This window comes from Clarias gariepinus, chromosome 4, assembly GCF_024256425.1.
Source record: "Clarias gariepinus isolate MV-2021 ecotype Netherlands chromosome 4, CGAR_prim_01v2, whole genome shotgun sequence".
NCBI classification, from domain to species: domain Eukaryota; kingdom Metazoa; phylum Chordata; class Actinopteri; order Siluriformes; family Clariidae; genus Clarias; species Clarias gariepinus.
The window spans coordinates 1,576,870-1,599,552 of NC_071103.1; the positions used below are offsets into that span (position 1 = coordinate 1,576,870).

A 22,683-nucleotide genomic window follows, 5' to 3' on the forward strand; every position below is an offset into this window, starting at 1 on the left:
ATAGAAGATCTAATGAGCTACCTCAGTTCAGGTTAGCACCCGCATCACGTGACCTAGGTGCATTCTGGGAAACTGTTTGCAAACAAAAACTACAAAAACCAAACAGTGCCCTCTAGTGGGTACCTTTTGTATCATTTAGTGTCTTCATTTGCCAGATTTTATTGGTGACTGTTTATTGTGTGAATTGTAAATTTATTAAACAATAATAATTGTATATCGTATTTTGCACATTTATGTATTTATTTTTACGCATGGGCTTGATTTACAAATTAATGGTAATAGTAAACTGTAACATGTTTAATATTGTTAATCTGATGGTTTTGATGTTGTGGTGGACAGAGGTCAATATGGACACTGACTGGTCTCAGGTGGTGCTAGTTGTGGCTCATCACTGCTGTAAATTGAGAATATTTACTATAATATTTATATATAACTATAATATTTCTCATCTGTGTTTTACGCATCTCAGTTATATCTGGCTTTAATCTCATTATGGTCTTATATACGGCTTATTTGCTTCTCGTTCAAATGCAGTTCTGTTTCTTATGTCAGATTTCTCAAATGTTAAAGTAAGTATCAGGTTGTATCTAAGTTGTGCCTCATTGTTTCTCCTAAAACAGCTTTAGGAGAAATACAGATGTCGCCATTAAAAACGCACGTTTCGAGAAAAGGGATCACGCAACTTGCTGCAGCTGCGCTTTCTCCATTCAGTATTATTATGATTATTATTAGTAGTAGTATAGTGCTCCGAATTTATTATTATTATTATTATTATTATAATTATTGTAACGCACCCGAGCGTGTGTGCAAAAAACAATGTACAAATAATACAAAGATGTATGATAAGTTAGCCTAAAACAATATTGTTTTATTGTGTTTATGCACTTTAAATATACACTAAACAATTAACACTGCCTTTTGCAAAGTGAAAGTGAGTTGCACGTGTGGCTTTTTGATCAAAAGGCTGATAAACGCACGCGTAGATATGAGCAGATTTATCGATAAAACTCCAGACATGAAATGCAACCAATGTATATACTAATATGTACTACTCGCTGAATACAACGCAACAGCATGCAGAATCCCCGGGCTTTGACTGCGCTTTGTCTATTCATTAGTACTGTAGTGGTACACTAAAAAATGCTGGAATTCTGTAAACACATCGTTGGGTTGTTTATTCTGGGTTAAAATTCTGTGTTATTTCAGGTACTTTAATCACTGTTGGGTTGCTTTTGCTATGAATATTAAAAGTGCTGCATGATTAAACTCAATGCAAAAAAACGGAAAAAGAAACGTCTCGTTTTCTCCCTTTTGTTCCGGTGTTCATGCTGTAAACCCATGGGTGAACACGATGATTTAAGAATTTAATTAAACACGAATATATATATATATATATATATATATATATATGTGCCATTTGAATTTTAAGCGCCATATATATATATATATATATATATATATATATATATATATATATATATATATATGTGCCATTTGAATTTTCAAATCCAACATTTTAATGGCTAGTGATTGGTGCAAGGGCCAGGGAGTTTGAAGTCCAGGGTTGGGTGGTTGGTTGGAAGCATGTTTGAAGGAGAAGATAACGTTACAAACACACACACAATCTCTCAGTGCAGATAGACCATGCAGAGAACAACTGAACAACAGGTCTTTACTTTGTAATACACCTGGCCATTAATAAAAATGAATATTTAGGCCTAAAAAAAATCCATCTAAAATGAATTTATCAGCGGCTCGCACTTTCATTTTACAAAAGGCAGCGTTTTGATCAAAAGGGTGATAAACGCATGCGATTTATCGATAAAAATGCAGACATAAACAGCCCCCCACCCCCCACCAGAAAAACAACAAACACAAATATATAGGCTACTCGATAGATAAATGCTGGCTTTTCCAACACGCCAGCGTGCTCCGATGTGAGCCGATTTATTAGTCATAATAAGAGGATATATAGAGAAAGGCTAATACGACTGTTCATACAGTAAATAAAAAGAAAAGTATCAAATCCAACCAATCTGATTCAATTGCTATCATTAACCATTTTTATTTATTTATTTTTTATCTATTTTAGGCAGAGACGTCCGCTTTCATCTAAAATGCCAGTATTTGCCAACAGTGCACAAAGTTTAATAAATTCACACCTACAGATGTAGCCATTAAAACTGTGCGTGTTTTCCCTAGGGTTAGGGTTAGGGTTAGGGTTACACACATATATGTATATGTGTGTGTGCAGTATATACAACGAGACAGCGCGCTCACATCCCTCTTCTCACCTTTGATGTAGTGAAGTTATCAAACCGGTTTCGCGGATGGGGGAATTGGCAGAATTGAGGGGTTTAAAACTATTTAACAAGACCAAGCAGACGTCTCTGCCTAAAATGTATTTCGCCAGCAAAACATTAACATAAATAGAAATAAAATCTTTTATGGTACCAATTAAATCAGACTTCATAATTACTTTGAGTGTAATTTACAAATTTATTAAATATATTGTTGTATGTTTTTATGTGTATACAGCATGTGTTTGTATGTGAATATATTATATTAGTATGTGTTTGTGCACGCGTCTCATATGTAACATTCATATAAAATGCAATTCATGATAACAAGGAGAGTTTCTGTTGATAAGTGTATGTCAAAGTATTTGTGGACATGTAATTAGGAGAAGAATCTTAATTAAGAATGTCTTGAAACATAATGCAGTAACTCTATAAGCCCGCAATCTTATTAACGTTAATTATTGCCAGCCGGCACAAATAGGCGGCTCCGTCCCTTTGCCGCCTATTCAGGGAGCCTACGGAGTGAGCGAGTAGCGTTAGTAGAATTGGGGCGCACACCCATCACAGGCGCACGCCGTCACAGAAAGTAAAGTTGAGGATCACGATGCTCAACATCCCGGAGCCTAAACCCCATTTAAATTAAATTAACAAATATTGTTAGTAAATAACAATAGCCCATGTTTAGAAAAGCATTTTTATTTAGATTATAAAAAAAATTATCCTGCATGTGTTTAGGTGTTCCAGCTGCCACTGTTCTTATGGCTCTGTCAGAGTAAATCATTCTGTAACAAACCTGTAAATTTCCATGTAAAACAGGAACATCTGTATGAATAAATTGATATGATGAGCTATTGATCAGTGACTTATGTAAACGACTCAGATGTAAGTAAATGGAAAGAAAGTAAATGACTTTAAATTACTTTGATTCACACCTGGGGAGGGTGCGATAACCCAGGATTAATAGGAATAAGAGGCCCTTACTGCATAAATATTATTTAGTACAACAAAATTCCCCCACGCTCGGGAAAACGTTTTGGTGCGGTTTAGCACTGATTAGACTGTAGGAAATGTAGGAAATTATAATGTAGGGAATTAAAAAAATGAATTTTTATTTAGACTATTAAAAAAATTAACCTGCGCCTATTTTTAGGTGTGCCAGCTGCCACTTTTTAGTTAGAAGTTTTCAATACAAATCTTATAATGCCCACATGACATTAAACATTCCCCTTGTTAATATTTTAACTATTCATTTTTCTATTTTAGCTATTACTATTTCGTTTACTTCCAAATAACATTAAAACAAGAATAAAACGTTTAATATATATTGTTGACTACATTTGGGCCGTGTAACGGGTTTGACTCTAAGTGCATGGGCGGCACCATGAAGCACGGACTCGTGGTGAGGTCTTACGGAAAAAAATGGAAAGAAAAAGGTTAAAGGAGTGAGGATGGAAAGGAAGAAATGTGCACGTGCAGGTTTGGTTGGCATGCGGGCACGGCCTCGTGAGCGGTGGGCAGCGGACAGAGTGGCAGCGTGGGCCCGCGAGGACAGCAGCTCCAGCAGCTCCTGCCTTCGTCCGCTCGCGCTGACTCTGCTCTCCGCGGATGGCCACACCGGCCCCTCCCATCTCTCGCTACTATTGAAGTCCCTGGGGCGCGTTCTATTTGCCCCGCTTGCATGCCGCACTTCCGCGGTGTTGTGCGCGCGTCGCATTTGCACCGTGTAGTAAAATATTTTATAGCGCAAGGTGCAAGCCCGGGATCATTAGCAAGGATAGCTCACCAGCAGTGTCTAATTCTAACTAAGCCCCGCTTCTTCGCATATCTGAAGGGGAGGACGCCTAACTAGTGAGCGAGGAGTGATATTGATTTGGGCGCACGCCGTGACAGGCTAAAAAACCCATTGTCCTCAAAAATGTAACAGATGAGGACTCTGATTAAAGTGCAAAAACTATAATAAAACTATATAAGACTACATAGTCTTTATAAGGCTTTTATTTAAGTGCACTCACAATAACAAAAAAAACATTATGATTTTGTAAATAAGCAAATAAGCTGCGTTGTTCTGTATTGTTTTTGTAAACTTGAGCCCGTCAGAAAATGATGGCAAACGTTTTTTTTTTAAATGGTCGGAGTCATTCCGCTTGCTGTTTTTCCCGATGCGTTCATAATCATTAGTCAACTTTTGCCGGTGCGCTCTGGAAAACTTTTTGCGTGCGGCTGAGCACTGATTTAGACTACGTAGTAAATTAAAGAGGAGGACACAGGACATGACGGAATTAGGCACGGCTGGTGAGCCGTTTTTTAATCACTGGATCGGAAGACATAGTCCTTATCGTAACATGTCTTGTATTGTTTTTACTCGCTCAATCTTCGCCCATCATTTTTAATGCTATTTTACAAGGGTAAATACAAATGGAATAATTTAATTTGGTTTATTCATTAATTTTTAAATAAAATCTCAAATTAAAACATTGTCGAGTATTTAAAAGCATGCATGTTATGATAAGAAAAATCGCATTCCAGGGATTAAAAACGGTAACAATGTCAATTTTAGAATGTAGAATCCAGAAGATTTTAAATTTACACAAATTTATGAAGAGACCCGAAGCAAGATCCAGGATCCTCCACTTTGCTGAAACCATGCACAGTGGAGAAACTTATTCACACCTGAGAAGGGGGTATTATTTGCATTTGAATGTGTCTGACATTGCAAAGCACGCACATTAACACTTGGACAATGGAATATCGCAGAATGTGCGAGTTGACGCCCTTGCACCGGTCACTAACCATTAAAATGTTGGACTTGAATTAAAATGTCACTTATATTCGTGTTTAATTAAATTCTTAAATCATCATGTTTACCCATGGGTTTACTGCATAAACACAAAGGTCTAGGGACAAAACAGAGAAGTTTCTTTTTTCTTTTTTGCATTAAGTTTAATCATGCAGCACTTTTAGTATTCATAGCAAAAGCAACCCAACAGTGTGATTAAAGTACCCGAAATAACACAGAATTTTGACCCAGCATTAACAACCCAACGATGTGTTTACAGAAACCCAGCATTTTTTAAGTGTACTACTACAGTACTAATGAATGAAGTGCAATCAAAGCCCAGGGATTCTGCGTGCTGTCACGTTGTATTCAGAGAGTAGTATATATTTTTGTGTTTTTTTTTTTTTTTCATTTCATGTCTGTTGTTTTATGGATAAATCTGTGCACGTGTTTATCAGCCTTTTGATCAAAAAGCCGCACGCGCAACTCACTTTCACTTTGCACAAGATTGTATATTTAAAACACATAAAAACAATAAAACAATTGTTTTAGGCTAACATATTATACATCATTGTAGTCTTTTTGCACACACGTGCAGGTGTGTTACAATAATAATAAGAATAATAACACTAATAAATTCGGAGCACTGCTACTAAAAATAATTATAATACTGATTGAAGAAAGCGCAGTCGAAGAAGTATCATCATTGAAGGAGAAAAGAAAATGAAGAATTAATACATATCAGTATTTACAGTTTGAGCTCGACATGTTTATGAGCTCCGTCGCTTGCTGTCAATACTGTAGGTGCCTAAGAGAGAGAACACATTTTCGGCTTCAGCAGACACACAATACTTCAGAAGGAAACACGACTGCCCTCTACAGGTAAGGAAGGGCATTTTCGCAGCTTGCCGCGCGCAGCCGCAGCAAGTCGCGGGATCCCTTTTCTCGAAACGTGCATTTTTAATGGCGACATCTGTATCGTGAATAAAAAGTGAGAAGAGATTCCGCAGAATCTTTTAACACAATGCTTGCTCTGAAGCACTCGAAATCAATCACTCTATGAGTCATGTTAAAGACTTGTTCAAAAAGAATGAATTGTTCATGAATGGCCCATTAGTAGTTGGCAGAACAATTTCTTCCCATACCCAACCCATTCCCCCCGATCTTATAGCACCTGATGCCTACCTGTAGGGGATGAGGAGAGGTGAGGGTGTTCAACTGTAAAGATCTGCTTAAGATTGGTTCCTGCATTACACAAGCAAATCGTCTTCTTTTGCAGGGGTCTGCATCAACCTTTGTTCTGGGTATCTGGGTTGAGAATTTGCATAAACTTTAAATAATGCACAAATCACTTAAAATAAGACACTTTACAAAGTCACTTTTTATGCATACTTGCACACCACAGCCATTTAAAAATTCTAAATTTGTTTTTGACAAATTTCTATTTCTATTTTCTTTTCTATATTTATATATTTGATATATTGATATTTTGCTTTTTTATAGATATTTTGTTCTTATTTGTACTGTATATTTTACTTTTACTTTGTACAGTACATTGCACTGGTTAATCTGTTTTTTTTACGTATTTTTTCTTATTACAGTATATTTTACTTTGTACAGCATATTTTACTAGTTAATTTTATTTTTTGACGTATTTCTTTCACTCATATTATTTCTTATGTATAAGCTTTTATTATTTGTTTAAGGTCACTTATCATACTGTGTATGACTGTATGTGACACACTGTGTATAGGCAGTGCACACACTGTGTATAAGTGTGTAATTTTGTGTATGTTAGTTTATTTTAGGAGGAAACTTTTGTCTTTTCATTTCAATACTGTATATTTTAGCGAATACTGTACATCGCCGAATCGCTTTCCCCATGTCTACAATATAGCACTGCACTAAATGTTAATGTTTCTGTCAGTGAATGTAGTCTTTATTTTTTCTCTAAGCTTCATATCTGATTGCTTACTTAAACCCACGTGAGAAAAGTATTTATGCAAAAGTGACTTACTAAAAAAAAAGGTTGACCTAATTACACTTTATTTTGATTTGTTAATAACACAATAGCTGTGTATTCTAACAATGTATTCATATTTCATTATATTCTTAATGAGTACAATTGGATTGTGAACAGGAAAATGAAAGATTTTCATTAATAGTTATTAGTTGGATAGTCAATAATGCTTTGGTCTAACGGTACAGATGGTTATAAGGTATCAGAAAAAAGCTGTTTGACTTGAAACCCATGCATTATGGCCAGTACAGTTCTGTGCCCATTTTGCAAACAGGAAGTGAGTCAGGATGTAAATATACAAAGTCTCATGAGAGTTCATTTCTGTGGTAACACTGGTTAAAAACAAGCATCCTGCTGCGCTTTAGTTTGTAGATGTGCTACCTGGGAGTATTTGGTGAATGCAGAGCCAAATTAATTATGTTGTTCTGATTAATCCTTTGGTCATGCTGTTTAACATGTTAGTGAAGATTCTGTATGAACTGTTCACACTGGTACACGTTCATGACTCTGAGAGTTTATTTTGTGATTCTGTTCAATGATTTGCACCAATCATTACCTAACAAATATAAATAGTATAACTATTATATAGGCCAGATTGCATCTCACTGTCATTAAAGGTAGAAGGACACAAGAAGTTTAACTATATGTTAATCAGAATCAAAAGCTGGGAAACAGGCAAAGGTCAGGCAATCAATAAACAACATGAACAGCATAACAGCATTAAAACAGGAAACTAGAACAGAATCAAAACTGTAACTCCACAACAGGAATATAAGGCTATATAATATAAGTACTGGCAAAAACGAACAAAGTAAGAGAGTCTTTATATACTGTGGCTGTGTGTGTAACTGAGTCCAGCAAAGAACAGCTGTCTGCATCAGCCGAGAACGAGACCGAATCATCAGATGTGTTGAAGTCCATGTGTGGCAGTTGGAGTCCTTAGCAGGCCTGTTTGTAGGTAACACTGCATTTTGTAAAATATACAGTAATTAGGTAGTAAGTCCAGTGCATACATGACACTCGCTTGGTTTTGTAATCAGTGCACCTGATCTGTATATGTACACCAAAGTCTACCCAAACAGATACCACAAAGTTTAAACCACACAGTTGTATAGAATGTTACTGTATGCTGTAGTGTTACAGTTTCTGCAGCCCAGAGCTTTTCATTAGTCCCAGCGTCTGACCTGACTAATGCTCTTATAACTAAATAAATCTAGTGAAAAGCCATCCCAGAGCTATCAACGGCCTTCCCAGGTGCCAGGAGTACCAAACGAAAGTTAATTGTAAAACAAATTCTTTAGGAGTTTTAAAAGTGTCGATGATTTATATATATATTCACTTTAGTAATCATTCCTTTAGTTAATATTGTCTATAAATGGCATTAAATTGTTGAAAATTAAAAGTCAAGCATAAAAGAATAAACTCTTGGCTTTCATAACATAATATTAGTTTTGAGAACTGACTGGATGTGTACTTAATTGTTTAAATGGTTTTTAAAACTGAACGTTAATATCTTGAAATTGTAACAGAAAAAATGGATGCCTACAGAGGGAAAGAAAGCAGTGCTCAGGAAATACTCTGTGTTTTTGAAAGTGTGCAGGCGGATTTCCTGTAACGTTGAGGTTCTGCATTATACGTTCTGCTGATTTCATTTTCTTTTTGTTGGTGGACAGGAGAAGAACATGTACGTTGGAAGGCAGGTGACATTTATAGATTTGTCTTTAAATGAATATGATGCTTCACAGTGTTTTGGTTTTCTTTGTCATCTTTTTGTAGTCTTTAGCACTGTTGAAATTTAGTGAAGTTACAGTTACACTGTCAATTGCAGACATAATATAAAAGTTTTAATAAATATGATCGTTTAAGCATATATTAGAGGAACTCTATCACTAGGTTTACATGGAAGTTAATCACAATTACTGAAGCTGACCTCAATAATTTACACACAGTTAAATTACTGATTAAATTTTTTATCTTTCTGTTTAAATTTATGCAGTTTATCATAAACTCCTCAGCAGTTCTTCTTATTATTAAAGGCACATTCTCATTATCATTTTACCTTATTCCTATTCATATATTCTTTTTTTTAAGTTAATCAGGGCTATTTGGTGTAATTGTAACTTGGCCTTTATCACTAACGCTTGAATATAAAGGATGGATGAGGCCATGCATTGAAGTAATACATGGTTTATTGAAGTAATACATGGTTTATTGTTCAACCTCTTCATATACTTCAGTAACTGAAGTATATAAACTTAAGTATATGAAGTATATCACTTTCACGAACTCACGCACACACCACGTTCAAAGTCCCCTGTCATCCCTTGACATTTACTTTCCCACGCTCTCAGGCTTCTCATCACTTTTGTCATGTTTTCCCACACTGTCATCTCTCCTTACACACCCCCGGACCGCCCCACCTGCACACCTGTTTCTCATCCGGCGCTGATTTCTTCCGGCTTATAAGGAATTGCAGCTCGCTACCTTGATGCTGGATTTTTGGCTTTTCTTGTCTCGATATTCTTGTATTTTGTTTAATAGTTTTCATGTTGCTGACCTCTCTTTGTTACCTCGTATTCCTGTTTCTTGTCTCACGATTTGGATTTAAAGGCATTGAACTCTTGCTCTCGTTCCTTGACTATGGCTCTGCTTCACGTCTCTCCTTGATATGCGGCTTCAGGGTCTCACAGCTTCTCAACGCCTCAAAATCACACCTGCAACTCTGCATCTGGATCTATTGCTCCGCCACTTCGTCACCCCCTTCTGACAATCACACTCTTATTCACTTTGCAAACTATTCACATTCCGAAATAAATGTAACTTTCTTAGCCAATGTATGTGCATAAACACAATGCTTATGTAGGAATTTTATATTTTTAAAAAGGTTTATATTTGAGACAGGCCTACATATAGTATACTTTGATGTCATATTGTATAAACTTGATACAAAAATAGGGTTCCGCAGGTTGCTACCACGCGGAGTTCCGAACAGGCCAAGGAGCGGTCATCTATACACATGGTTGCCAGGCAACGCCGCCATCAGGCAATCAGTTGTGTTTATATAAAGGGGCGGGCACATGCACAGGTAGAGCTCAACCACTCGTAAGTGCCCTTTTTATTGGGGGGTAAAGTTTTTTTTTTTTAAGTTGTGTAGTAGAAGAAGCGAGTTGCTCGGTCTGTCCGCTATGCTTCGTTAAGCTTTTATGGCACCAGGAGAGACTCAGTCAAACACAGGCACACACGTTGTCTATCAGAAAGGTCTTTCTTTATTAACAGCAAGAGATGGGGTTTTTATATGTACGACTGAATGCCTGTGCCATCGACTTATGTTACTACAAAGAACATGAACCATTGTAAATGTCCCGGGGAGATCCTGAAGAATCAAAGGAGAGGAAGATAGAAAGGTGTCTGTCCAGAGACAGATCACAAGATGTTGGCTTGAGTTATGGGTATCTCTCACTACCTTCCTCTGTCTCCTTCCCCGAGGCAGAGGGAGGTAGTTATTGTCAGTTAGAATGATGTTTAACTGTTCATGAGGTAGATTGCCTGGGGAAAAAAACAGTTTTTGTGCCTGGCTGTCCTGGTGTGTGTGTGTGAGAGAGAGAGAGAGAAACATAAAGAGAGTTTGGGAAGGTGAGCATGGGAGCGTTCACACCTTCAAGAGCAGATGCAAGAAGAGATAGGAAGATAGCAGCAGGGAAGATTTAAAACGTTAATATCAGATCTATGAGGAAGAGAGCAAGAGAGTAGAAATAATTCCTTTATATATAAAATAATTCTAACAGTTGCCCCCTTAAATTCTAAAATAATTTGTGAATGTCAAATAGTTAACATAGCAAGAGATATTAACGTGAAGAAGCAGATTCATAATCAGTAAAGTCGGCAAAGATGATGATAAGAAGATTCAAGATTCAAAGATTTAAGATTCAAATAACTTTATTAATCCCAGAGGGAAATTGCTTTTAGAGATAAAGAGAATAGATAGAAAAGTTATAGAGAAGATGGTCAGGATTAAATCACTTCTAGAATCACAATTAGAAATGAAATTAACAGTACATAGGTAATCAGGCGTTGGCACAAAAATAAAATAAAAAAAAGAGCAAGCTAATACAAAGTTGAACCTGTATGTGTATGTAAAAAATTTTACACCCTTTAAGGTGTCTTCAGGACGTGTGTCGCTCCACTAGCCCCTCGGTGCGGGCTAGGAGATCTTGTGAGCTAGTGGTTGATTATCTCAAGCAGTCAGAGTCGTCTGAGGTGCCTTCTTCACACGGCTGGCGTGAATCCACTGTTGCATGTGAGTCTATAAGAACAGCTGTGCGAGTCACTGCAATAACAGTTGTGGGTGTACTGCGGGCATCGTCCCCCACCTTCCTGGGGTTTAAACTTTGCACCAGCACTGTATTACCTGGGATGAAAGAGTGAGTAGGCTTGTCTGTAGGCAGAGGGAGAGAAGCAGAGACATTTCCATGAACACTGTTCAGTTTTTCAATGAGTTCTTGCATATAATCGCCAACAATCACGTCCAGATCACCTGTAAGGGAAACACCGGGGTTACCTTTTATGCAGGGGGTGGGGAATAGTCTTCCCATTATAATCTCAAATGGTGAGAGTTTTGTTGTAGAATTGGGTGTCAATTGGGTGGCTTTTGTATGTTTTGTATTTTCCTTTCTACCACATCAGAACTTTGGGGATGGTAGGGGATGTGACATTTTTTGTTTCACTATGGAGATGAAGGGCGTGCCATTATTACTGTCAATAGATGTTGGAATACCATATCTAGTAATGATTTCTTTAGCCAAAATTTTAACTACTATTGTTGCATTTTCTTTTGAGCATGGGAATGCCTCTACCCATTTAGAAAATCTGTACACAATTACAAGCATGTATTTTAGATTTCTGACAGGTGGCATGTGTGTAAAGACAATTTGTAAACAGTTAAATGGTGCAATAGGCATTGGCAAGGCATCATGTTTAACATGTTTTCCTTGTGTATTTGCACGAGCACAGATCAAACAGGAATCTAATAGAACAAGTGTAGTCTGTTTGATATTGTGAATGCAGAATCTGTCCTCAATCATGCAGATACCCCCCGTTTTGCGACATGTAAAATACCATGAAAATGACGCACTAATAACAGGAGGACAGATTCTGGAAGAGCTATATAGCTGGTCTCATCCTAAATTAGCATATCGCTGCCAGTTGAACACTTACAGGAAGACCAAAAATGTAGATCTTTGGGTAATGAATGGGTTTGCAAGAAGGCTATGTCAATGTCAGATGACCAACTTGGGACAGAGACATGGGACGTGAAAGAGAATACTGTATCCCTACAAACTTATGGGGACAAAGGTGCTTCTTTAGCTGCCCATTTGGCAACTTCATCAGCTAAAAATTACCTAAAACCTCTTTAGAGTCACCAGGTGCAGGACCTTTGACCTTCACTATAACCAATTGTGAGGGAAGCAAACTATCCTGTAAAAGATGAGAGACAAGATTAGCATGTGATAATGTCAGCATTGTGAAATAAACCTTCTTTAGGATAATGTCTCCACTGAGGAGAACCCTCTGTCCATCCAGCCAAATTGGTAATGAAAGGATGAACAAAAATTCCAAATCCTTGATTATACATCCAATCATAAGGAGTAAGAGACTTTTTGGAATGACCACTTCCCATTTTGTTAGAAGTTAAGCAGACACTTTAAGCTTTTTTATTTATTAATTATATTTAAAACAGAAGTAATTTATAAGGGTATTATCAAAAATGTGCAATAGCTCCACGTTCCTGATAACACTACCAAGAATATGAATTCTATTCAAATTCACGTGCCTCTACACCTTTGGAGCTTATTTACACATTTATTAAATACCAATATAGTGAATTAATAAGGCATTCAGCCAATCTACCCTGTTTGAAGGCATTAAAAAGTGCATCTCTTAGAACCGCTCAAACTGTCAGTTAAACTTCACAACTCCGCCCCCTGAGCGCCGCAAACTTACGATTCAGCTCATCAGCGTCATAAAGCAGAAGAAGACCAACGTCTTCGTCTTGTAACAGTAAAATATCTTGTTGTTTGAATATCTGCAATGTTGTCTTTATGAAATAAACACTAGTATGTCTATAAATGTTCATATAATGCTTCACCACACTGCTGTGATGTTGACATAATGTGATGTCGTCGTTTTAATGATGGACAAATTGCACAAATTTACTGGTCAAAAACCCGCGGTGTAACTACATTTGAGTTTGACACAAAGCACCCGAGTGATCCGGGTCAGCCAGGTAAAATATATCATAAGAAATTTCTATTTTAATTTTATGGCTATCTGCTAAATGTGCTAATGCATGTAAATGACATGATGTAATTAATTAACATTTCATCATATTATATAGCCTATGGTCACACAGCACGGAAGGTTAACGTTTACGATGCTATTATATTATGCATGTATTTGCTGGTTAGATTATTTAAAAATCTATTATTGTACTGTATGCTCTCCGCTCGTCTTCACATGTATAAACATAGAAAAACATGGTTTACTACTGTAATAATGTTGTATTAAATAAAAAAAAAAAACATTACATAATGATAATGAGAATGATCAGGTCACTAGGCATTCTATATAGTTTATCATGCAAAATGTAATCTGCATGTATGCAAAGCAAAGAAGGCAAATTGGTAAAATTAACTTTACTAGAAGGCCAGGTGTATTTGCACTGTATAATGCCAAGCTATCGTAAAATAAAATTTAGAAATGAAATTGTCCTTAAATGTCTTTGTCATATGTCATTATAATGGTGTATAACATGCAGACCTATAGTTTAATCAACATTGCAGTTATTAATACTAATTAAATATAATATAAGAATATTATTGGGAGGGGGTGCCCTTTTTTCAGTTTCAGCACATGCCCATTAAAAGGTCTGTGCACGGCCCTGATAAAGGGTCCTAATACCTCGGCACTTTGTGTGATCATTAGGTAACACCAGTAAAGGTACCAGGGCCAAGACAAAGACCAAAGAAAAAAAAATCAAAGACAAGCGCGCAGAAAGAGACAAAGCCCCAGCATCTGTCTCCCGAAAACGCCGGCGAGTTAGAGAGAGAGTGAAGTCCAGCGTGTGCACTCAGTTTAATAGTGCAAAGCACAAAGAAACTCTCTCTCTCCAATAAATCCTTAGTAATGGCCAACGCCCTGAGAGGATAGTTTTGTTTTCCAGAGCCCCATCCATTGCTCTGTTTATTTTTATTTTCAGTTTTCTTTTAGTTTCCTTTTAAGCGTCATAATTAATAATCCCACGCTATCACTACACGGGAAAGTCTTCCCGTGCCTGTCATAAGCACTCTCACAACTCAAGCCCTGCGTCAGCGCTCTTATCATTAACGGCTCTCCATACCGCAACATTATCTTCTTTTTAACCTGTCAACTGGATCCTTCCTCATAAGGAAGATTATTATTATTGATTAAAGTTTAGTTTCAGTTTTATAATATATGGAAATAAATGAAATTAGATTGTTAGTAATGGACTGAATGTGCTGGGCTTGAAAATTGTATTCATGATCAATAAAGGCTGTTTGTATATTAGGAATGGGAATCATCAGGACTGAAACAATATGATATTATCATGATATGGTGGTCATGGATTATCATGATATCATGATGGTGCTGATTTGATTGACATTTTTTAGATTTTGTTAAAATTTTAAACAAACCTACCAAATAATTTGCTCCTCTTTAAGCAATTTCCCTCTAGGATTAATAAAGTTATTTAAATCTTTGAATCTTTGAATCTATTAGGCAGGATGTGTGAATAGTTTGGAGGATGTAGGATTATAAAGGACCGCAAGATTTTACCACCTCAAATGTAAACAGATTTAAATTAAAAAATATTTTAAAATAAATTTTAGAGTCAGTGAAGTGATGCATGACACAAACAAATCAGGAGACATCACTGAATCGATATTTTTCTCTATCTCTACTGTATATATATATATATATATATACACTGACCTAAAGAATTATTAGGAACACCTGTTAAATTTCTCATTAATGCAATTATCTAATCAACCAATCACATGGCAGTTGCTTCAATGCATTTAGGGGTGTGGTCCTGGTCAAGACAATCTCCTGAACTCCAAACTAAATGTCAGAATGGGAAAGAATGGTGATTTAAGCAATTTTGAGCGTGGCATCGTTGTTGGTGCCAGACGGGCCGGTCTGAGTATTTCACAATCTGCTCAGTTACTGGGATTTTCACGCACAAGCATTTCTAGCGTTTACAAAGAATGGTGTAAAAAGGGAAAAACATCCAGTATGCAACAGTCCTGTGGGCGAAAATGCCTCGTTGATGCTAGAGGGTCAGAGAAAAATGGGCCGACTGATTTAAGCTGATAGAAGAGCAACATTGACTGAAATAACCACTCGTTACAACCGAAATATGCAGCATAGCATTTGTGAAGCCACAACACGCGCAACCTTGAGGTGGATGGGCTACAACAGCAGAAGACCCCACCGGGTACCACTCCTCTCCACTACAAATAGGAAAAAGAGGCTACAATTTGCATGAGCTCACCGAAATTGGACAGTTGAAGACTAGAAAAATGTTCCCTGGTCTGATGAGTCTCGATTTCTGAGTCGTTGAAATGGAGTCAGAATGTGGCGTAAACAGAATGAGAACATGGATCCATCATGCCTTGTTACCACTGTGCAGGCTGGTGGTGGTGGTATAATAATGTGGGGGATGTTTTCTTGGCAAACTTTAGGCCCCTTAGTGCCAATTGGGCATCGTTTAAATGCCACGGGCTATCTGAGCATTGTTTCATAGTGCATAGTGGTCATGTCCATCCCTTTATGACCACTATGTACCCATCCTCTGATGGCTACTTCCAGCAGAATAATGCACCATGTCACAAAGCTCGAATCATTTCAAATTGGTTTCTTGAACATGACAATGAGTTCACTGTACTAAAATGGCCCCCACAGTTACCAGATCTCAACCCAATAGAGCATCTTTGGGATGTGGTGGAACAGGAGCTTCGCTCCCTGGATGTGCATCCCACAAATCTCCATCAACTGCAAAGATGCTTTCAGCACCTTGTTAAATCAATGCCACATAGAATTATGGCAGGTCTGAAGGCGAAAGGGGGTCAAACACCGTATTAGTATGGTGTTCTTTAGGTGAGTGTGTATATATATATATATATATATATATATATATATATATATATATATATATATATATATATATATATTGGGCCACCCAGATAATTTTCTTTTCTAAATAGTTTCCCAAAATTCTTTCTAAGCCCAATCTGCATTTGTCTTTGCAGTAACTTTGCAGTGGCTTTTCATAGAAATCCACCTTCAATCATTTAATGGCTTTCCTCACATCTGGTGTTCTCCAGTGCATTCTAGGTGAATTGCCATGACAGTATGGCAAATAAAAGCATTTTGATAAAATCAAGCATGTTTTTTTCTTCCTATGTGTGTGTGTGTGTGTGTGTGTGTGTGTATTTTTCCATTTGGTGCAAGTTTTGGTGAAGACATACCCTAGGTCCCAGAAATGTTTGCACTACTCATTAATTAATCAACCAAGATTACACAAACACAGGACTTAAACATTGACCTTTGACAAAAAGCACTAATGCTGTGTCTAAAAGTGTGCTATGAAATTAATGTACTTATTATTGTACCTATAATATTTAGGTTAAATATGTTTTCTCTTTTCTCACATTTAGACACAAGTGTAACAAACAGTAATGGAAGGCGGACGCCATGTGTCTCGTGGGTAAGGTTTTTCTGACAGAACTACATTCTCCACATAATAGATTTAGTCTTTAATCCTAAATTTCAGACAGACAAACGGAAGCTGTTTAATCTAGAATTAAAACAGCAGCTAATTAAATTTTACGGATTTTATATAATATTCCAGCATATCTTTAAACAAGCTTACCTTTGATGTTTCAGGTGTAAATAATCAATTATATTGATTGCATAGTTATCTATCAGTCTGTAATCTATGTCTCTTTAATGCACTATACATGGACCTATTTTTAGGAGCTCCTTAAAGAAGGAACAACAACAACAACAACATAAATACATGAAAAACAGCCGAACAATAAATGGATTCCTTACAAGATATATTCTAAAGACATGGCCTCTACTTACTGGTGAAGGACTGAAGAGAATGGCCTTTGGAGAAAAAGATGAGAGCAAACCTCATAAAACCATAATAATGGTGGGAGAAACAGGAGTAGGGAAGTCAACACTCATCAATGCCATGGTCAACTACATGCTGGGTGTTCCCAGTGAAGACAGAATTTGGTTCGAGCTCGTGGTGACGGAAGAGAACCAAACTCATTCTCAGACAGATGCAGTCACAGTGTATGACATCTTTACTGAACACAGCCCGTTCTCCCTGACCGTCATCGACACTCCTGGATTTGGGAAAACAGAAGTTACAAAGGAGGATTTAAAAATTGGTGAAAGTTTTCTTGAGTTATTTAAATTCAGTGATTGGGTTCATGAAATTGATGCAGTCTGTCTTGTGATGTCATCAAGCACTGTTCGACTCACTGAAAGACAGAGCTATGTTTTTAATTCTGTTCTTTCCTTATTCGGGAACGATGTGAAGAAAAACTTTGTTGTGTTTCTCACACATGCCCCAACAACGTCTGCAAATTCCATTAAGGCCATTAAAGATGCCAAAATACCATGTGCTCTGACTGACGATGGGGAACCTGTGCATTTCAGGTTCGACAACTGTCACTGCGAAAACTTTTATGCAAAATATGACCGTGAAGAGGAAAGCGACCAACTGTTCCAAAGTTATAAGGCAGCATGGAATCTGTTCACCACAAGCATGAAGAAATTTATAGATTTTCTAAATGGGAGCCAACCTGTAAGTTTGAAGAATACTGAAAGTGTGCTGACACACCGCAAGCAGCTAGTAGAACACATCTCCAGATTACGGAAACAAATCAAAGAAATTAAGCTTGAATGTGAAGTGGAGGAATCCTACAAAGAAAAGGAACCAATTGACCCATCATTGAGCACAGAGGCTACATGCTGCAGTGTGTGTGAGGAGAACTGCCATTACCCAGGATGTTGGTGGGTCAGAGATCTTTACTGGTGTACCGCCATGTCAAAAGGCAAGTGCACAATCTGTCCTGGAAAGTGTGACTACACTAAACATGTTAAAGAGGGAAAAATATATGTGGTGAAAACCAGGAAGGTCAAGAAGACTCTGGAAGATCTGAAAAAGAATTATGAGGCAGAGTCAGAGGAGAATAAAAATCGAGTAAGCCAATTAGAGAAGAAAAAAACACAACAAGAAAAAGAAATTACAAGACTGGTGGAGGAATGTCAGAAGTGTATGCACTTCCTACAGGAGATCGCCTTAAAAAATGATGCTCTGTCTACACTTCAGGATCTGGACATCATGATTAAGGAAGCAAAGGATACTCTGGATAAAGACATTGTAGAGAAAATGGAAGAACTGAAGAAATGCGCTGAAGAGAAACTAAACTGAAATAGATATTAGATGCATGCAACAAAACATAGAAAGGGCCGGAATATTATGTGTTAATAATAATAATAATTAATAAAATCCTCCACAATTTACTGAAAATGAGAGGATTGTTGTTATTTAGGATGCTTGTTATTTGGTCTACAGCTTGTTCAGTGGACGGCATAGCTGGGTCTTCCTCCTTTTCAAATCTTTCATTTTGATTTTAAGGTTAAGAAAATGTTGCAAGCTTTGTTAAATCTTAAAAAAAGTGATTACTTTTTTTTTTATTACTAACTGCGATATACAGAAAACCTTTAGGTTTGGGGCGATCCTTCAGTTTACAGTATGTTTATGTGTGTTTGCAAACCTGACAGCATTTAGCTCACATACTGTATGGTGCTGAGATAGAAGGCGTTCTAAAGTCTACTGGTTTGTGAATTGTTGGACCTGAATTGTTTGCCAATGTGCGGCAGTTTACATAAGTGCAAAAGGTCCTTTAGAATACTTGCTGCCCTTTGAAGGCAGCATCCTACAGTATGTAAAGTTCTTTAAGGGAAGGCAATGCGCAGTCAATTATTTTCTGTGCTTAGTTGATCACTCTCTGGAGGGCTTTCTTGTCTACCTGTGAGCTGCTGGTGTGGAGCTGCAAGTAAGTTACTAAGTTACCTACTATGTTTACACATTCTCAATGGAGCAGCAATAGAAAGACACTATCAGGTGGTCTAGGAGAGATCCAGGAAAGATCTTCAGCAATGTTCGTGCCAAGGAATCTGAAGGCTGGGACTTTCTCCATGCAGACTCAGCTGATGTGCAGTGGTGTGTGATCCTTGTTGTGCCTTCAGAATTCTATCATAAATTTTTGAAGCATTAATGGTCAGATTGTGTCTGTCTCTGGATTTCATCTCTATAAGCTGGTTCATCACCTCCTAAGATATGTCCAATAACTGTGATGGTGCCTGCAAATTTGATGATGGTGTTGGTAGAATGGATTGGGTTGCAGCCACTCACCTGTGCTGAGTGCTAGGATGGAGGCTGTATAGGGGCCTATCTTAACCATTTGAGGTGGTTGGTCAAAAAGTCCTTAATCCAGTGGCAGAGAGATGAAGAGAAGTCCATCAGTTTGGTTACCAGTTTGTTAATTAAGACTGTATTAAATGCAGAGCTATAATCGATGAAGAGCATCCTCATGTAGTTTTCCCACTGTTCTAGGTGGAGTACTGCAATGTGTAGCAAGTGTGTCTTCTGTGGATCTATTGTCTTTGTATACAAAGTGGCTGGGTTGAAGGTGTCTGGGAAATTGGTTTTGATGTGATGTTGCACCAGTCTCTCAAAGCACTTCATAAGAACTGGGGTAGGTGCAACTGGGCAGTTGTCAACAGAGTCAGATTGAAGATCTTCGTGAAGACTGCAGAGAGCTGTGTTGCACATATTTTTGTGTCCCCTTCCTCTCAGGGCCTGCAGCCTTCCTTGGGTTAACAGACCTAAGCATGTTCCTTACCCTATGCTACTGCACTGTGAATATTGGTTTATAACCACACTATATAACCACATTGAGGCACTGTTTATTTCATTCTTAGCTGATTTAGCTGGATGACAAATCGTGACCTATTTAATTTAAATATCAATAATGAAACATATGTGATATAATTATAATAACACTTTTTTATTGTATAATTACATGTATAATTTAAATATATTCCTTGAATAATAAATATCACTAATTATAAATTAAAATGTAATTCCTTTAATCATCTCTGGTCAATAGCAAACTGAATTAAATAAAATAATCTGGGCCGGTTTCTTGATAACGCACCCTCTTAGCATGCTAAGAAGACTCTTAAGATATATCTTTCGTAAAGTGATTTACTTTTCTAAGTGTGTTTCTCGAACTGTACCTTAGGAGTCTTCTTAAGTCGCTGCCTCTTACGTCCGACGTTACAAGGCGCTGTCTACAGTGAAGTACCTGAATTAGCTGACATCCATTGCTCAGGAATCGATTATTGATTCCTTTTACATGACAACGTTAAGAAAGACGGCACTTTCTATGCTAATTAACATTGCACTCAATTCTTTCGAAAGTGTTTATTTCGACATTGGTTAACTTATCAATACATGCGATAATAGACAAATATATAAATTAAATCACCAAACTGTTGCCAATATTTTCATGTAACCTGTGGTGACGGATAAAACGAACCAGGTGTACAATCATAGTTGATTGACAAACAACTGACAACAATCTTCACCAGCTTCAGAAACAATGTGAAGCATGTCAGTGGTTGGGGTTGTATAGCGCACTTATGGAATAAATACGACGAGATGACAGAGTAGAGGTTTAAGACTCCTATCTCACCTATGCAGTTTCGTGCGGTGGCCGTATGGTTCATCATAATATAGCGCGAGTTTTGGTGCCGTGATTACGTTTCCATCTTTCCACGTAAAAAATTAAACATGTTTAACATGCGGAAGCTTGCAGACCTTGCAGATCTTCCAAGCTTCCGCAAGGACCGGCAAAAAAATTAAACATTTAATTTTCCACGCGGAAAGATGGAATCACAGCGCAAAAACTCGGGGTGAATCATGATAAACCCTACATATGGCCATCGTGCGAAACCATGTAAGTGGGATAGGGGTATAACACCTCATCTCACAGCGAGTCAAACCGCATACTGTAGGTGAGATAGGTGTATAAAGCATTACAATCACTCAGAAAAATGAATGGATGCGGGGTTTGAAACTCCCAAGTTTATTTTCTCATTTAACTTAATCAAATTTCATCATAAAATAAAACGTGTCAAAAGAAAAGTCCATCCAGTTATGGATGATGGAGCAGCGAGCAGCTGGACATCGGGGTCAGGGTAAGTACGACGCGTTGGCCTGGCAAGTGCAGGTCTGAGCAGGTCAAGAAGCTTCATAATCTGTTGCCTTGGAAAGCAATAGCCACAGCCATAGGCAAAATATGAAAAGGGTTGAAGTTTTGCCTAAAGGAAAAATTTACATGAACCACACGGCTCAGCGGACGGCACTGTTTTCAGTTTAGCACAACAATCAAATTGTTTGCCACCTGTTTAATATTAAACGTAATTGCCAATTTTGATGCCTTAGTCACATTATGAAATAGGCTAATTAAAAGTCATTTTTATTAATTCTGATATCAAATATAATAAAATTTTTAAACAGGCCTACAGTATATTCCATCATTAATACGACTTTGATAACGTGCCATAATGTGCTTCCATATGCCGCTGATTTATAAAGACTGCTGCTCAGTGGCGGCGACTAGCGTCTTGAGCTGAAACTACGCTAAGAATGAGTTAAGGTTGGTCCAGACCAACCTTACGAACGTGTGACTTACCTAAGAGACACTTAGCGTACGAACGTTTCGGGAAATGCGCCATAACGTTAAGAGAGAGGTTATGGTACAACTTAAGAACTACTTAGCGATAAGAAGCTTTCGAGAAACCGGGCCCTGAATAGCAAAGTGAATCATACAAATAATCCAGAATAGCAGCCTTAGCATAATTTCTTTTTAAATGTAACTTTTTTTTCTGGATCAGGAATATGTTTTGGACTAGATAATTAAAAACACATTTATTATTTTTAATGAATCTGCATTTTACAACAAAAAAAAATTTGAAGACATGATAAAAAAAGCTTAAAGTGTTAGTATGCCATGAGCTACACAGTCATCTCGGGAATGAAAAAATCCAAAGCTCTGGAATAAACCGAACACTGGAATATGGTCCGCTTCATGTCTTGGAGCTCTGCCGTTATCATGCATTAATTCTGTTATCTTTCAGATATAGAACATTTGAAAAATCTGAGATGTACATGAGAAACAGAATTGCATTTGAAAAAGAAGCAAATGAGCCATATATAAGACCATAATGAGATTAAAGTCAGATTTAAATGAGATGCATGAAACAAATTAGAAATATTATAGTTTTTTTGAACATATCAAAAATCCTAAATTACCAGCATACAGTGTAATAAATTAACAATTCACACAATATAACAAAAACCAGCAAAATCTGGCAAATCAAGACACTAAATGATACAAAATGTCACCCAGCCTGAC

General features: G+C 37.3%; 1 protein-coding gene across 3 annotated transcripts; it reads left to right on the forward strand.

Moving 5' to 3' along the window:
* Window positions 1-8,737: 8,737 nt before the first annotated feature.
* On the forward strand, window positions 8,738-20,155 carry LOC128520525 (uncharacterized). 3 transcript variants are annotated; one of them, XM_053494793.1, is made up of 3 exons: window positions 8,738-8,792; window positions 16,834-16,883; window positions 17,153-20,155. In XM_053494793.1, exons 2-3 carry the CDS (start codon window positions 16,855-16,857, stop codon window positions 18,624-18,626), a joined length of 1,503 nt encoding a protein of 500 aa, XP_053350768.1. In that variant the 5' UTR covers window positions 8,738-8,792; window positions 16,834-16,854; the 3' UTR covers window positions 18,627-20,155. The 3 variants fall into 3 exon arrangements, with proteins under 3 accessions (XP_053350768.1, XP_053350771.1, XP_053350769.1); XM_053494796.1 differs by having other exon boundaries at window positions 8,764-8,780; XM_053494794.1 differs by having other exon boundaries at window positions 8,774-8,796.
* Window positions 20,156-22,683: the final 2,528 nt, after the last annotated feature.